Source organism: Diadema setosum, chromosome 7 (assembly GCF_964275005.1).
Source record: "Diadema setosum chromosome 7, eeDiaSeto1, whole genome shotgun sequence".
In the NCBI taxonomy this organism is placed as follows: domain Eukaryota; kingdom Metazoa; phylum Echinodermata; class Echinoidea; order Diadematoida; family Diadematidae; genus Diadema; species Diadema setosum.
The window spans coordinates 8,146,110-8,162,679 of NC_092691.1; the positions used below are offsets into that span (position 1 = coordinate 8,146,110).

General features: G+C 38.4%; 1 protein-coding gene across 1 annotated transcript; it reads left to right on the top strand.

Moving 5' to 3' along the window:
• Window positions 1-352: 352 nt before the first annotated feature.
• Window positions 353-1,948, top strand: LOC140231016 (gastrin-releasing peptide receptor-like). Its single transcript, XM_072311169.1, has 2 exons — window positions 353-1,442; window positions 1,851-1,948. Exons 1-2 carry the CDS (start codon window positions 353-355, stop codon window positions 1,946-1,948), a joined length of 1,188 nt encoding a protein of 395 aa, XP_072167270.1.
• The last annotated feature ends 14,622 nt before the right edge of the window (window positions 1,949-16,570 follow it).

Consider the following 16,570-nt stretch of genomic DNA (forward strand, 5'->3'; position numbering starts at 1 on the left):
AAAATGCTGTATTGAAATAGTTAATTGAGAAATTATAGTTGGTACGTATTCAAGGTGGTATACTCGATTCAATTCAATTTTGAAGCTACCTCTTCCATCTATTTAATATCTGAAAATAGACAACAACAACAACAACAACAACAACAACAAATACACTCCGTGTAGGGTTTGCAGTGCTCTGGCGATGCAACATTGTGCACGGACTTTATTGTCACATGTCTTAACGTTTGTAATCAAGAACTACATGTCTGTTGATCAAAAATATTTCGCATCACGTGAATGTTCAAAAGTTCTCCTTTCTTGATCGTCTCCTTCGCTGCAGGTCTCACGAAACACTGGCCCCATATCGACCATGACAACGTCCTTTGTTGATACATCGCACGGCCTCCTCGTCGACCAAGATGTCGACAATGTCACGGGTTTCCCCAACTATTCTACGACTTGGCAACAACCCCCATCCTCACCGGTCAACGTCGCTGTCGTCACCTTCCTCATCATGCAACTCGTTGTCGGCGTGCCCGCGAACATCAGTCTAATCTTCCTCGTGGCTCGGGTTCGTGAGTTGCGTACGACTCCCAACCTCCTCCTCGCCAACCTAGCCGTGGGCGATGTCCTCTTTCTCCTCGCGTGCACACCCGTCACCATCGCGATTCAAATGAATAGGTACTACTCGTCCTTCGAGTTCTGCAGGTTCCAGCATGGTGTCTACTACGTGTCCTTTGCAGTGTCTGCCCTGAGTCTCACCGTGATAAGCGTGGAGAGGTACGGGGCGATCGTCAAGCCATTTACGCTACGTAGCGTTCGGGAAAGCCGAAATACTATAGCCATCTGCATTATCATCTGGGTTGTCTCACTCCTCTTGTTTGCAGTTTATCCCATTTACAAGACCAAACCTTGGGGTCTAACCGGTTGTACGGTGGAATACCACAGTCGTGGATTCAAGATTTTCTTCATCGTGCAGCTGACCATGCTGTATCTCGCTCCCGTGTTTCTAATGACGATATTCTACTCCCTGTGCACGAGAGAACTCCTACGCAAGCGAAGAATTCTCGGGAACAGGTCATCAGGACGCGGAAGCAGCGACCGTTCTCGGATGCGCGTCGCGTTCAACCTCATGCTCATCACTGTCTTGTTCGCTGCGTGCTGGCTACCCAACTACATATACTGGGCATGGTTCCTTTATGTTGAAAACATGGAATCGTTCAGTAGTCCCGTTTTCAAACATATCTTGGAAATCAGATCCTTGCTCTATTACATCGCGTCCTGCATAAACCCAATTGTTCTGTATGCTATGAGCTCGTCGTTTAGACACCATCTAAATGCGTACATAACGTGTTCGGACAAGAAGACTGGGAGGCAGCGGAACGGGTACGTTGCCCGCTGCGACACACAGAGATCAGTGACTCTTAAGAGCACCCTTAAAATACAGGAGCCATCTACAAGTAATTCAGTCATGTGACTGTACTCTTGATTTGTTCGTTTGTCATATACTCTGCCCTCATCTCTGCGTTGGTATGTTGTGACTTCCACCCCACAACTAACCCATCTTATTCGTCATCTATCTCTGCACCGTGTGTTATAAACGAAACCATGCACCCTTCATCGCCTTTTCGACTATTAATTCTGCCGCAGATACTAACCATCACTCATTCTCCATCTGTTGGTGTTGCGTTTTCGTCAGGCGTGACTGGATAGACTGCTGGTGTGTATCTTAACTTTAAGAATAGAAATGGACTTTATCTCCCTGGTGAACTAACAACATTCAAACATGATATTGTAATTGTTTTAAGAGGCGGTTCTGAGTTGAGAAGATGATTAATACTATGTCTATGTTTCGCTTCACTCTGTAGGACCTGTGATGCTGAGGCTGTTTGAACTTTTACCCCGAAACACGGATGATTTTCGCTGCAGTAGAACCATAGCGGAGACTAAGACTTTCGACATCTGATAAGGAAAAAGAAACACAGATTAATATACCGTTTCCACTGGCACAATCGAGATCATGTGTTGCTGAGACTCCAACTGCCGGGGATTTTATGCAGCTGAGAAAAAAAAAACAACTTTATATTGCGGGAGCAGGAATGACCTCACACTTCCGGGAAGGTGGTTCCAGCAGCAAGACCTCGAGTTACATATCTCCGCATCTTCCCCATCTCTCCCGTCTGCTTACAGGACCCACTGATTTAAACCCGCCCTCAACGTCGTTTCTCCACCAGTCTAATGCTGACGTCAAAGTTTTCATTGGTCGATACTGACACATTATGCCACTCTTAATATGTACTGTAGGAAGATTTGTATTCGTTTTACCAGTAAAGAATAGTTATTGTGTATTCACAAGCCTCAATACTATCTCTGTGACGATAGTATTCCTTCGATATCCATCTGGTTATTATGTATATTTCGTGGCAACTGTAACATCTAGGCAACTCGTACAATACAATATTGCTTCACTTGTATTAAAGTTTTTAAAAATATTTTAAAGTCAGAACTACATAACAAGCTACGAGGGAAGAAAAACTGTAATCTCTACTTTTGGGTTCAGTACGTTGATGACAAGGCGATTCTAGAAAATGACTAAGGAAGTTGGTACAGTGTCGGTCCCAGATCCGTTGATTAGGGTCTACCGTATAGAGTTGCAGTCTCTTGACTGAGTGTGGTCCTCAAAAGGATCTACCTAAGCGACAATTTTGCAGTACATTCTTCTACAAAATCATATCAAACTTCATTGACCAGAGAGTCGAATGATGGAAGAAATCTACACGATGGACTGCAAATCAAATCGGACCTACAGCTGGTCAGCACTTGTTGGACAGTGACCCCCTTGAGAAGATAATGCAACAGTCCTTACCCATTCGCTTGAAAACCAACTTGAGGTAATTATCTCTTCGCTCTTGGACAATTGTCTTGCAGCAGGTTCATTTTTCACTTGGGTGGGAGTTTTTTGGATTAAAGTTAATTGTTTTCAAAACCAGCTGTCCATCAGAAAGTTCTCTTTGGAACGCTTGTAGTAACTGCAGTCACTGGTAGTAACTAATGTACATATAAGTAGTAAGGAGCAGTAAGGAGTAATCATCACGTGGTTAGCTGTCCAACGGTGATTCTAATCCTATCCCAGAGGATAACTGTCCATGCACTGCAAAAAGTTAGGTGTTGGATATGAAACACGGAGCTGGCGTTAAATTTCCGGTGCTAATTTTGTGCATGGTGTTACATTAACAGACACGGGTGTCACTTCAAAATATAAAGCTTTAGTGTGTGTGGTCTGTTTGTTTGTTTTTTGATAGGTAAGTAGTTTCTCTTCTTATGTGTTGTTTGAAGGTTTCTCTAGTTTCTCTTCTTGTTGATTTTGAGCTTCAACAAGACGAACGAGAACTTCGCGATAAAGTATATGATTTTTGAAAAAAAAAATGAACACATTTACACGACAATAACACCAGGGGGTATGGTCTCCTATTCACACTGGGCCCATACCATTGAAATTAACGCCAGCAATGCCAAATCAACACTATGTAGTGTCATTGTTAAATTAACACCAGCGCAGTGTCAAAAATATCACCAGTAAGTGTTAGATTAACACCATTAAGTGCCAGGTGAACACTTTTCAACACCATCATAACATACTTTTTACATCTGTCGGTGTGGTCCTGTATTGACACTGGTTATTGTCCTATAGGAATATGTAGCTGCCCTGGATAAGTTGTTTTCGAAAGTTCATATCCGATGAGATAACTGTCTTACTTTGTTATCGGGAGTCATGGTTTTTAAGAGGAAATTGTCCTGTGAAAGTTATTATCGGGAGTTAGTGCCCTGAGGGATAATTGTCCTGAGAGTAGACATCATTAGAAGTGATTGTCCAAAGAGATTCCCTGCGTTAATTTTCAGTGGAAGTAATAATGAGCAATGGTTGGAAAATGCCCTGGAGTAATCATAATTGTCGTCGGGTGTAATTGTCAAAAAGGGTTACCTGTCCTGGATTGATGTGTCGTCCGGAGTAATTGTCCTCAGGGGAAACTGCTCATGTTGTGTGGACAATGGGAGTGATTGATATACTGTACGTCGTAGCAATCATGGGTAATTGATTCTGTTTTGCTGCACAATCACCGTTACTCATTTCCTTTTACTCTCTTAAATTTTATATATGTTGTATAAAGTCTGATAGGTGAAGATACCCTGCTAAGAGATATTTTGTAGTCTTCGGAGCATGCAGCAATAATCGTTCTCATTGATTTACTTGGGCTCATCTGTGTCAAAATGTTTGATTGTAATGCTAGGGCGTTTTCTGCAAAATTGCAATCATTGTTATCATGTTGCGACACTGAATGATCATCAGGTGTCGCGAAAGATTTCATTATTGACGAGCTCCTGCGCTTATAGCTTCGAATCAAACGAATTATGAAGTCGTATATACTTCTTTAGTCGCACAGTCTACCGATTGCAAAACCATTCTAGTAGTTGTGTCTATATTTGCCACCTTCCCGTTTCCAACATGAAATCGCTGCACGTTACTCAAGATAGTCAGTTTGGGTAACCATAACAACAGGGGAAACAGCGACGAGCTGCAAGTCAATTTGATATTATATACTGCACGGAAAGGTAATTCAAGGGAGAATCTCATGTCATTAGATAAAATCTGAGATCAGTCTCATGTTTTTTGATGGTTTCATGTTTTCATATTGGTAATTATGAGATTCGAGTACCTGTACATTGTATTCAACTTTGACGAGGCCTACAAGATGCACTGTAGATATGACGTCAATCACAAATTGTCTAAATCGAACCGCACAATCGTGGAAGAATCGATAGATGATCATCTGTTCACACTGTACATAAGTCACACCACGATGTATAACTTATAATGCCACGTGTGTGCGTAACTGATAGTAATACGTGTATCTGTGACGTAAAGGAAAATTATAGTCTATCATTGTAAATAACAATTGTATGTATGTTCTATGTACAAATTAGGACCACAGAAACCTATGTGCATGATATGAAAATGATATAATGGTTTATTTTCGGATACTTATTCTAGAACTACCTGTTTGTCTGTGTGTTACTGGTGAAATAATACAAAACGACTCTCAGCTGCTTATGGTGGCAGTGAAGAGGTTTTTTGCATTCTCGATGGCGATCTTGACCACGAATCTGCATGGTCTTCGAACGGGACTGATGTATATTATAGCGGCGTCCAAAAAGAAACAATTAACTGTCAGTACCATAGCAACATATTTCCATGCTTACAATCTCTGTGACATTTTTAGACGATAGTCCGGGAGAGCCAACAGATTCTGAAGCGAGTAACTGTCGTTTATTATATAATCCGAAGGAAATCATTAAACAGGAATGATGCCCGAATATAATATATGTAGATTAAGTTAATGCAACAATATTGGTAGTTTTGGATGCCGCCATCGCTGAGTGAGCAGAATAAAACAGTTTGTGACGTCACCGCTAGACAATGATGTAAAGGAAATATGAAAAGAAATCCACAAACTTTCCTACTGACATTAATTATTATGTTAAGGGTAATATCACCCCCCCCCCCCATTTATGAAAGAGGTGATTCAATTGTATGCTCTTGTATTATTTTAGGGAAAAAATCAAAATAGATTTTGTTGAGTTCTCTTAATATGTTCTCTAAACCATTATCCTACTTCAGTGACGTCACAAACTGTTTCAGTCTTCTCATCCAGCGATGGTAGCACTGAAACTTATACCTACATAATGTTTTTGAATCCATTGTCTGAATTTCCTCAAACTTCAATAGTGTGTTTAATTGCTTGAGCACGCAGACTGCAATTCACTTGTTTCTACTTATGTCTGCCCAAACTGATACAAGTTACCCATACAGCTCTGTTTACATCATGATGGTATTAGTGCTTTTATCGGTGAATATCGTTTTTTTTTTCTTTTCTTCCTCAAAATGATGGGTTCTTACGTCGTGCTGTGTGCAAACTTGATGTCGCTGTGATTTTCAATGATCGTACAGAATGTGTGCGACCGGGGCTTTATCCCACTGGTAATAGTAACATCAGTACATCAGTCTATACCTAATGATATATATTGCTTAACTTTGCACACTGTACTTTCGGCTTATAGTAGGCATTTGGTAGGATTTCGACCCATCCCTCATTACAGCTATGTTGAACAATAATCAATTAAGGATTTGGATCAGTTGTTAAATTCACGAGCAGTGTAACTTGTCATATACTTTCCATTGCACGTATTGCTTTGTTAATATTAATCTCATACAACCTTTAACTTTTAGTAAGTTAGAAAATCAGCATTACCGTCTCTTGGGCTGTTTTCCAAAAAAAAATTCAGACTACCATTTGCCTATAATTGGAAGTCAGAAGATGTCAAATACACAGTGTCAACAGTTATCGGGAGGATCTAGCAAATGTCGATATATCGGCATGTTGACTTGCTTTAGAAATCGATCTTATGTCGAATTAGCACTGACATTAGTCGCACCACGCTCCTTTAAAGAACACATAACGACGGCTGAATAAATATAAGTCATGGTAAATAGAGACTTCAAACGTTTATGTGCGTGTGTGTGTTTATGGTGATATGATTAAAATGAAGGAAATGCAGCACAGATGTGACATAAAGTGTTGTATTCTGCCACTATTGGGGGAAGTGAGGAGAAAGTCCATGTATAGGATCAAATCACAATTTGGAGACATGCGGGCGAACATTCTGACACTGTCAAAAATACAGCAACGTCGGATGCTGTTCAGCAAATCCTACACCATCGTTCATTTTGTCATTTCAAGAAAAGAAATATTCTGTTTTCATCCACACAATATCTTGCCTCCAGTGAATGAACTTTTCTGTCATTTTGAACCATTATCGCTGGGTTGATATTACCAAAATTAATTTTCTTTCATATGATATTCATTATGCTGTTCAATGAGATCAAAAAAAAAAGGATTCTACAGAGCAAACGAGATGTGTTCACGCATTGCGTATATAAACTAAAGATACAGGCTTAAACGACCAATTACTACAAGAGGGCAAATCGCCCAGTATATACCCCGGTACGATCTCTTCGTTCTTGTAACTGTGCCCCCCCCCCCCCCCCCATCATTCCCAAAATAAAAACCATGTAGGGTGCCAGGTCCTTTGCTCATGCTATAGATCCTCTCTCTAGAACAAGCTTCCTTTACCATGATCACGTATATCTCCTCAGTTGACTCTTTTAATACAGCACTGATATCATACCTATTTAGGTTAGCATAATGATTCGTTAATAATTGTATTCTTATTTCTCTCCTTTTTCCTTTATTTATTTTTGCTTGTAATGCTGTGTGAAATATCTATCATGCCCTTTGAGCACTTTACAGACTGAGTTGTAAGGGGAATTACAAATACCCTATATTGTTATTATTATCACTAGATGTTCAGGTTGACATTTTAGAATCAAATCAGACACACAGAAGAGTAAGACATTATTTAGTATTAGTTTTTTTTAAAAGATAAGATTATGGAATTTCATAGTTTCCCATTCTCACAGGTAACAGTTGCATCGATCACATTCACACAGGCAACGACATGATGCGATGGTATAACAGTCTGAAAACGCCCTTTGGCTTGTTGCGTTTGTTTGTTTGTTTATTTGTTGGAGTGTTTGTTTTGTTTGCAAATGATTCGTCAGCTATATAGTGCTTATTGAAAATCACCGTTGTTAAATCATTGCAATTTTTATGTGACATGAAAGGCATAAGTTTGATTTATTTGCAAAAAAAAAAAAAAATTTTTTGCATACTATATTGTGAGGATATGCTACCATCAATTGCTCTATTTGATTCGGAAATGTGTAGCGAACGACATGAATGGTGTGCAAACACGTAACATTTCAAAACGCCATATGATACATTTCATATTCATTTCTATCCAGTCGTACAAAATCAACTTCTCCTTGTCACTGCTCTGTACATTTTGATTCACTTAAGTTGAATTCAATCATGGAATGATTTTTTTTTTTGTCCTCCGAAGACGACAAGGATGCAAACGATGCCGAAAATGATGATTTTTCGTTTTTATTGTCACTTGACACTCACACTGAAGGCATGGGGTTTCAACACTCTTCCTGCTCGGATTATTGCCTTTCCAGCTTTCGGGTGATAATCTAATAGGCCGTATTTAATTCTAGCTAAAATCACTTCATGTCCCATGTGACCGGGAAATAAAATGAAATTAAAACTTGTATGCTGTGTGCTTCAGAGAATTGTGATGGCGATGATGTGTCTTGTTAAACTCAACGTGTTAAGACGTCAGTAAATGATATAGATCTAAATGGCTGCAGAAAGGCTTTACAAAGGGTGTGACAAAATGAGATCTCTCGATGCTTGCATAATGATTAGCCTTTACACTTTGCCTATAACAACTGAAGCTGCATTGTTATATTCTAATGAGATTTTTTGATAGACAGTGAAAAGTGCTTGTGGTAATGATTTTTCTCTTGCCCAGTTGACTAGTTAGATGCAAAAACCAGCTGCATACTCCGTTGCTTCCATTCTTCTTAGAACGTATGAGAACATCTTTAGACCTTAAATGTCAATGTTTCTTGTGATGATTGGTAACAGTATCGCCAATTTTGATTCTCAACCTTCAGATTTATCAAGTTCTAAGTGGAATTACATTTGTAATCAAATCAGTGTATATTATTGCCGAAACATATCATATATTTCGTTGTAGAATATTATCAGTGTTGAGATGTGTACCAGCTACATTCGAATATAATCAACTCCACATAAATGTTCGTGTCTTGAATATAACTGTTGTATCATCAGGAAAGTTGTGCGAGTACTGTATCACCGGTGAAATGAATGTACACATCGTGTAACCGTCTTTCAATGTCAGACATGGATCAAATGTGCAAGAAAGGACATCGATTATGATGGATATACGTTTAAAGTATGCCCCGATGTTTTGGCAACTCTCAAAGCGCAAATCAAGATTCGTTGAAGTCAGCAATTATAGCTGCCGCAAATACTTATATTTCTTTGTTCAATTGTACAGGTTTCAGGAAAAACAAATTTATTCAAGATTTAAGTCACATCTACGTCGATTGTAGGTTCGATGTTTCCACATGGACAATCTGATCTCATATCGTAGCCCTTCTTATGTACCGTATCTATATTGTACTTTGATTTTAGACTTTGTGTATTTCGATTTGTCATAACTAATGTGAATTTTTCTCATATCGCTAAAACACGGATATCTCTTCACTGGAATGTGATAGCCAATATTTTGCAATGGAGACTTAACAAGCATTCAGGAGTGTCAGAGTTACTACTCTCAACTTTAATTGTCTGTCTCCACCCATGATGATTTATAACACAGTTTGTTAAGAAAAAGAATGTTATTATGTTAAAAGAATGTTACGATGGTATTCAGTGATATAAAAATGAACGTGAGAATGATTATGATGAGGTAATATAAATCTATTACGTCATAGCACCCGAAGAGGCTAATAGCTTATGTGATTCCTAGTTTTTCGTGTGTACTGTATATATGATAACGTGATTGTCGTAATTACGCATATATTCCCCGTCAATAGTCTCATACTGCCTGCCTTGTTCGTCTCATTCGAATTTCTTTATTGTTTTATTATTGTTTTGTCTTGTTGATTTCTTCTTCTTCTTCTTCTTTTTCTTTTTATTTCTATAGTTATATACATTTTTTTAATGTATTGTTGGGGTTTGACCAGGTTAAATGCTGCCGAAGATTGACGAGGAGGGAAAAAGTTTTCTAGAGAGACTATATGATATATTGTTTAAACCAGAGCCACCATCGCCATAGACATCGATCACACGTTCGCCTCTTATCCCTTCAACCCAGCATGTGATATACACGAATAAAAATGCAGCGTTGTTAAAAATGAAATCCATGTTTGTGACTTTTTTATGTATACTCACATTTAACTCGATTAGTTGATGTGTAACAGCGCTGAACGATTCCTCGTCAACTCGACGGTATGGGGTAAGGTTCCTAGATATGTCTATCCCCTTTCGGCCATAAAAATGTAGAGCAAGGATGTATTATACCTCCTTGGGATAGAGGGAATATAATGATTGCCTGTCAAGATGTCTTTAATATCTATTAGTTATTCTCTTCTTTGGGATGGGAACACTATTAGTGCATGATATCGTAAAATGTCAAAACAAGGTTTTTCTATTTCAGGTAAAATAGGCTTAATACTTGATAACGAAATGCCACATCACTTTCAAAATTTACCCCACTAGGACAGATTTTGTTAATGCATCTAATAGGATTGTAAACTCGGATGCTCTAACGACATTATCTGCAATCTTTCTCTGTCAGACTTTAAAGGAGCAAATATTAAATTTTGTTCTCCCCGTTTTTTTCTACCTGAGGGACGTTTTTATTCATTTCAGGTGCTATCGTTTAAGGTAATGCAATTCAACTTCATCAGAGAATAATGTGTTGAATGCATGTTTTAACGACATTATTTAAAGTCCATTGTTTTGTCTGTCAGAATTAAAAGAAGACATAAATAACATGATCTTTATACTATCGCTTGAGGTCATGAAATCGGAAAAGTGTAAAGGGGATAAACTCTTCGTGTAATTCTAACATGCACAAGACCAGCAATCAAATGACCACCTATTTAAATATACACACCCATCATTACCATGGTAACGGGATAGCATCCGTTAATGGCAGTGCAAACCAAACTCATCATTGCTCAGGAAGAGTCTATCGAGCGTGAACATCGTGCACCTTTAATTTCATCGTCATCGCACGAAGCTGAAGAACTCGGTCTCACGTCTTTACGTGGCACGGGAATTAAAGATTGCGTGGCTGTAAATCGGTATGCGCAATATCTGGGTGTGAGTTTTCCCCCTCGGGCTAATAACACGATCCGAAAGGAAGCGGGCAAAGTGATCGCCTTCTTAATAAGCTAATTTACACAAATTATCCGTACTACTCCCAAAGAGGGCGTTCGATAGATAATCTTCCGCCGAGTCGATCGTCTATCAATTAGAAGGATGCTGCGCGCTGTGTACAATCGTCTTACGATGATAAACCTGCATTACAAACAAAGGGAGTGAAAGACGGAGTTTTATAGAAAGAAAGAGAGTGAGAGAAGGAGAAAGAAGATGATAGAGAGGGAGAGGGAAAGAGATAGACGGAGAGAGAGAAAAAAAGGCCACTTGCGACAACAACCGCGCCGACGACTGCTTGTTGCGCATCCTTGGTAAAAAAACGATGCAGACTTACAGAATAATTGACGGGATATGACATCGAAAGAATTTAATTACATGTTGCGATTCTGCGCAAGAAAAGACACTAGGCACGTCGAACAAAATAATAATGCTAATCACCCCTTAAAAGGGGGAATTGGGATCAAGTTGAGACACATTATAGAAATAAGTTCAATTCAGTATGTATATGTATATTTATATATATATATATATATATATATATATATATATATATGTCTAGTGACAGCAATGGACTGAACCACTGAACCAGAACATGGCGGGGCGGTGCAAGGATCCAGTTAAATATATTGGCAGCAAAACTTGCACAGAGACGTGGCTGTCATGTTGGGTAGCACCCCTTTCATTAAGCTTTCGGGCTACTTGCCCTTCTTCAGAATCTGCAATGACAATAACAACATATAAACAAAATCAACCCCGGTGTAAAATCATACTAAACTTAACTAACCTTCAATATATTAATTCTATACATTCAAAACTATACTTAACATAACAATAAATACGAAACATACAAAATTACAACACATTCTTAACAAAAACCAAATAACGAACAAATATAATATCACTAAATACAATCACAGAACGGAACTTACTGTGTACGGCTGAGTACGGTCTTATAATAATGTTGTCTGTGTAAAGCTTGTAGCCGGGTTTATATTACATGTGTGTGTATGGGGGGGGGGGGGTTCTGTACTGAGGCTCGTTCCCATATTGATTCCAGAATCAATATGGACTCATAATACTTAGTATACCACCTCATTACATCACCTCATTCACCACATCAATTTGTCAGAAATTGATATTTATGAGTAATTGTATAAGTAGATGTAAGTATGCATGTATGTAAATATATCATGCGTAGTATTTAATTATTTGAATTATTGTGAAGTATTGAGTAGATGTTGTATGTATGTGTATTATGTAGATATCATAGTATAGTATAGTAACTTAAATGTGAGTATGGAATAAATGATTTATTGTTTGAGATGTTTAGAATATATTTCAGTTAGTGATAGGAACTGAGAATTTCAAGTAGTGGTTTAAGTAAATGTATGTAGATATATTATGTAATATATTAATTGTATATGTATCATTGGGAAGGTTGAATTGTTGTTACAGTAATGTGGGTGTATGTAAGTATAGGTATGTGGGTAATTTATGTGTATGAATTATTTACGTACGCGGATGTGTATGTATGTATAAAAAGAAGTGTGTTAATGTGTAGAAATTGTAATTGAATTTTTGAAGTTTTTTATGTTGTTGGATGGTTTAAAAAATGAGTATTTGTAGTTTATAATAGATTAAATGGGAACGAGCCTCAGTACAGACCCCCCCCCCATACACACACATAATCTACACCCAGCTACAATCTTTACACAGACAACATTATAAGACCGTACTCAGTAGCCCGAAAGCTTAATTAAAGGGGTGCTATCCAATCACAGTCACGTCTCTGTGCAAGTTTTGTATTATGTATTATGTATGTATATATATATATATATATATATATATATATATATATATATATACATATATTATACACATACATATATATACGATATAATATGTGTTGTGTGTGTGTGTGTGTGTGTGTGTGAGTACATATGCATAAACATAATGTATTCCTATTCATGATTTCTTGATTGGTACTTTTTTAAACGCATAATTATAGTTAAATGCATTTTCGCATACCACTGCGAGCCGCTGCATTGTGTCTGAACAACTTACTCAACCTCCAAACGAGCGAACGGATACGGATTACTTCAAGATTGATAGCCCCCCCCCCCCGAACAAAAAAAAGGAGGGTGGGAAATTCCGAGGTCGAAGACTGTATAGCCTATATATGATAACTTTCTTCTCATTAAATCCATAATCATAGCATTTAACATTCATTACAAAACGAATTGATGCCCTCAAACTTTCGTGATGTTCCCCACAGCCAGTCGTTTGAAACGTCACTGAAATTCTGGCAACTACACGTTCCCCATGGCCGCTTTTTGACATACTTTCAAGGTGGACAATATAATGCAGGAACACATGCTTTCGAACAATCAATTAGTATCTAGTTTTCACAGCAATATTTAGATAGTGTATTCTATGACCTAGATTGCAAGATATTAAATGACATAAAAACACTCGTAAGTAGGCCCTTACATGATGTAATATCAATTAATGACAACAGCCTACAAGAGTCGGATGTTTTGATGTGATCCGGATTTAGTTTGCCACCTGTCTAGAAATTGGTTCATATTACTTTATTTCCACCCTAATCCGATTAATTCGTGCGTGCTCTTAATGCATGCCGATGCGAAGTTTGCGGGTCTTTTGTAGTAATGAGATAACCAAAAAGGATGCATTCAACGATAATGCCAATTTCAAGAGAAAACCAGAAAAAGTCGAAAAAGGCTATGATAGCTAAAAGAAAAATAAGATCAAAATTTTAAGAACGTAATACATGTATTAACTCGTGCATAGATACATGCCAAATTCAAAACTTTGATGACGGCACCTAATATTATGTGTACACAATGCTTCGAGGGGAAGTTTATGGTTCCAGATGTAGGCCTACACATTATGCAACACACCATGCACGTACACATACGTGTACATGATTATGACGCATTTCAGCAGTTTAGACAAGCACTTCAATTAACCACTTTACTTATCAATTTCAAATACAATTCTACATATTTTCACTTCTGCTTCCACTGAACATAACATTATACGAAAATTACAAATGATCTTTAAACAACGATAGTTGACTTCACGATAAAAAAGTGGAGGTAATCAATATCAAAATGCATGTGTGACTATTAAAGCGATGATACGAACGATTGCACTTATACCTATAGTATCCATGATCCAGTATTATATAACATTGGGCAGAGGGAATGCGGGGTGGGGGGAGGGTGGGGGCTGGGGGCTAGCTGTGCCCCTAGCCACACACGCATGCACACGTTTTAGGCTCTTTCAAAAAGAATTGAAAAATGGGGAAATATTTCACAACAAAACTCATGATTTTCAGAAGGTTCCGTCGGGAAGGGGGTGACATTGACCCTTGTCTACCCCCCCCCCCCCCACCAAAAAAAAAAAAAAAGTTCCGCGGCCCCTGTAACTGTATCGATTTGTTCACAGATATATAGTATGCAAAGCATGATTTGTGCATAATCTAAGAAGGTTTAAGTTTTCAAGAACAAAATTTGTCCGTACTGAAATGTCTGATAGGGGGGCACCGATGTTTCATTTCGGTGGTCATGTACCTGACAACGAGGATCTTCGAAGAGCTTTTTCAAACATGGTGCCAGTTCGGCCAGAAATCGTTCGGCCCATGTCATTCGAAACGCGGAGATTTTCGAGTTGCCAGAAGAAACGTCGCCCAATTTGAAACTGGATCGTCGCGACCTTATGCAATCGTCATCGCAGGGTAATTTATAAGAAAGATTGAATTGTACGATGCGGAGTTAGAGAGAGATAGACAGACAAAAACAAAAAGGCATGGAGAGGGGGAGGAGAAGAGGGAGATAGTGCCCTTTCAGCTGTTAACTGAGGGTGGTTGTTTCCCTTCGGAGGTACAATCTTTTTCGTATCCAATCTAGCTGCTCATCAGTCAAGCTCCATAGTCCCAATCATTTGTTTTTTGGTTTAGCTTTAAGACGCCACTGGATCTTTTATTCAGGATATTGTCGTTTCATCAGTGTGGACTGTCATCGAGGGGGTCACATTCTCAGATATCATTCCAGGCAAAGCTCCTTTATACTTGTCTAGATGCATGCACTGTTTTCAATGATCATTATTCAACTTGATAACGATAAATTCAAAATATGATACCAGTGATCAGCGTGGAAGAGAAAATGCACCTGATCGTTTATGTTGAGATTAAATACCGATACGCACTATGTCTAAGAGAGAAAACTTGGTAACAGACTTAGTATCAAAAGTGATTTTCAGCAATCATCTACTATAGTATCATGTTTGCTCTGGCCTGATACAATTATTCTCATCTACAGCTTGATAGCGGGATATCTTGGCTTGTTTGTTTTCTATTTTACTTTATAATCAGAAAACTGTGTCTGAAATATTACCCGAATTACGAACACTTGATAACGTCATCAGACATGGTTTTCCTGATTCAGTCTACTTGTTCATTTTTTGTCATTCTCTCAGTTGATGTTCCACTTTATTACCGAAAACCTAAGTCTCGAACCCACCACACTGTACTAACTTGCCCGGTAGTGTCTCAACCACTGACTAAATTTGCTCAGAGAAGGGATGGAAATTCTCTAACATGTAAACAGACCGATCATCATCCGTACACACGGACCGTAGTAATATTCAAGACTCGCCGGCCGATAGATTGATTGGACAGAGTAGCAATGCACACCCTCGCTTATTCCTGCCTTAGAACCTCGTCGATCATCAAAACTATTCCAGCAGCTAGAAACTAGCATTTCGTCCATCTTCTCCTGGGAAGAGTGTAGGTAGGCGTCATTCTTCTAGAAGTGCGAAAATGTATAGGATATAGATAAGGCTTCTCCAAACATTCAAATCAACGTTGTATCCGCTACCAATGTTAATGAGCAGCGATTGATAACTCAAAACGTGTACACAGCAAAAATAGTTAACCCTATACGGTCCACCTGTTCGAAACGTACTACTGGCATATTCTTGACGTACTTTTAAACTAGAGTCACCAGTATTAACCACTGGTAACAAACAGGATGAGTTTCAGCGTATTGCAGTCAAATACAAAGACTTGTCTTTGGAATAAGCCAGCACATACTTACGCTTATGAACATTGAGATGGATATTATGTCAGTACATATACTAATATGTTCAAATCATTTTTTTTTTTTGACTCGAACTGTACAAAGTCATTGATTTTCTTCCAACCAGATTCAGTTTGATTTCTGCTTGGAATTCAGCTTCCATGCGTTTATTATTTCTATACCAAGAAAGCTTCGCTTATTCTTCTTGATGTATTATACACTGAGGAACATTTTGCCTTGAGGGATATTTCTTATATGAAGTATATGAATATTGTTAGCAAATCAATCTATCTTCTCGAGTTCCGACTTGAAGCGAAGGATTTCTTGAGATACTTTCTCGTTCCGGCCGTCACTCAATGTGGCAAACATTGAAATACAATGTATAATGTATGGACTGCCAAGTTTGTGTCATTTTCGCCCACGCACATCGTGTCAATAAGTACATACTTTTGTGTATGTGTCTAGCTATCTACTTATTACCTATAATAATATAATATACATATAATAATGGGGGCGCTGTGGCATAGTGGATAAGACTCCCGACTCCCG

What these genes read in the sequence shown, in the direction of transcription:
- LOC140231016 (XM_072311169.1), top strand. Translation starts at nt 353, where the DNA reads ATGACAACGTCCTTTGTTGATACATCGCACGGCCTCCTCGTCGACCAA. An exon ending in AATACAGGAGCCATCTACAA is followed by an intron (nt 1,443 to 1,850) that starts GTAATTCAGTCA and finishes TTCACTCTGTAG; the next exon opens with GACCTGTGATGCTGAGGCTG.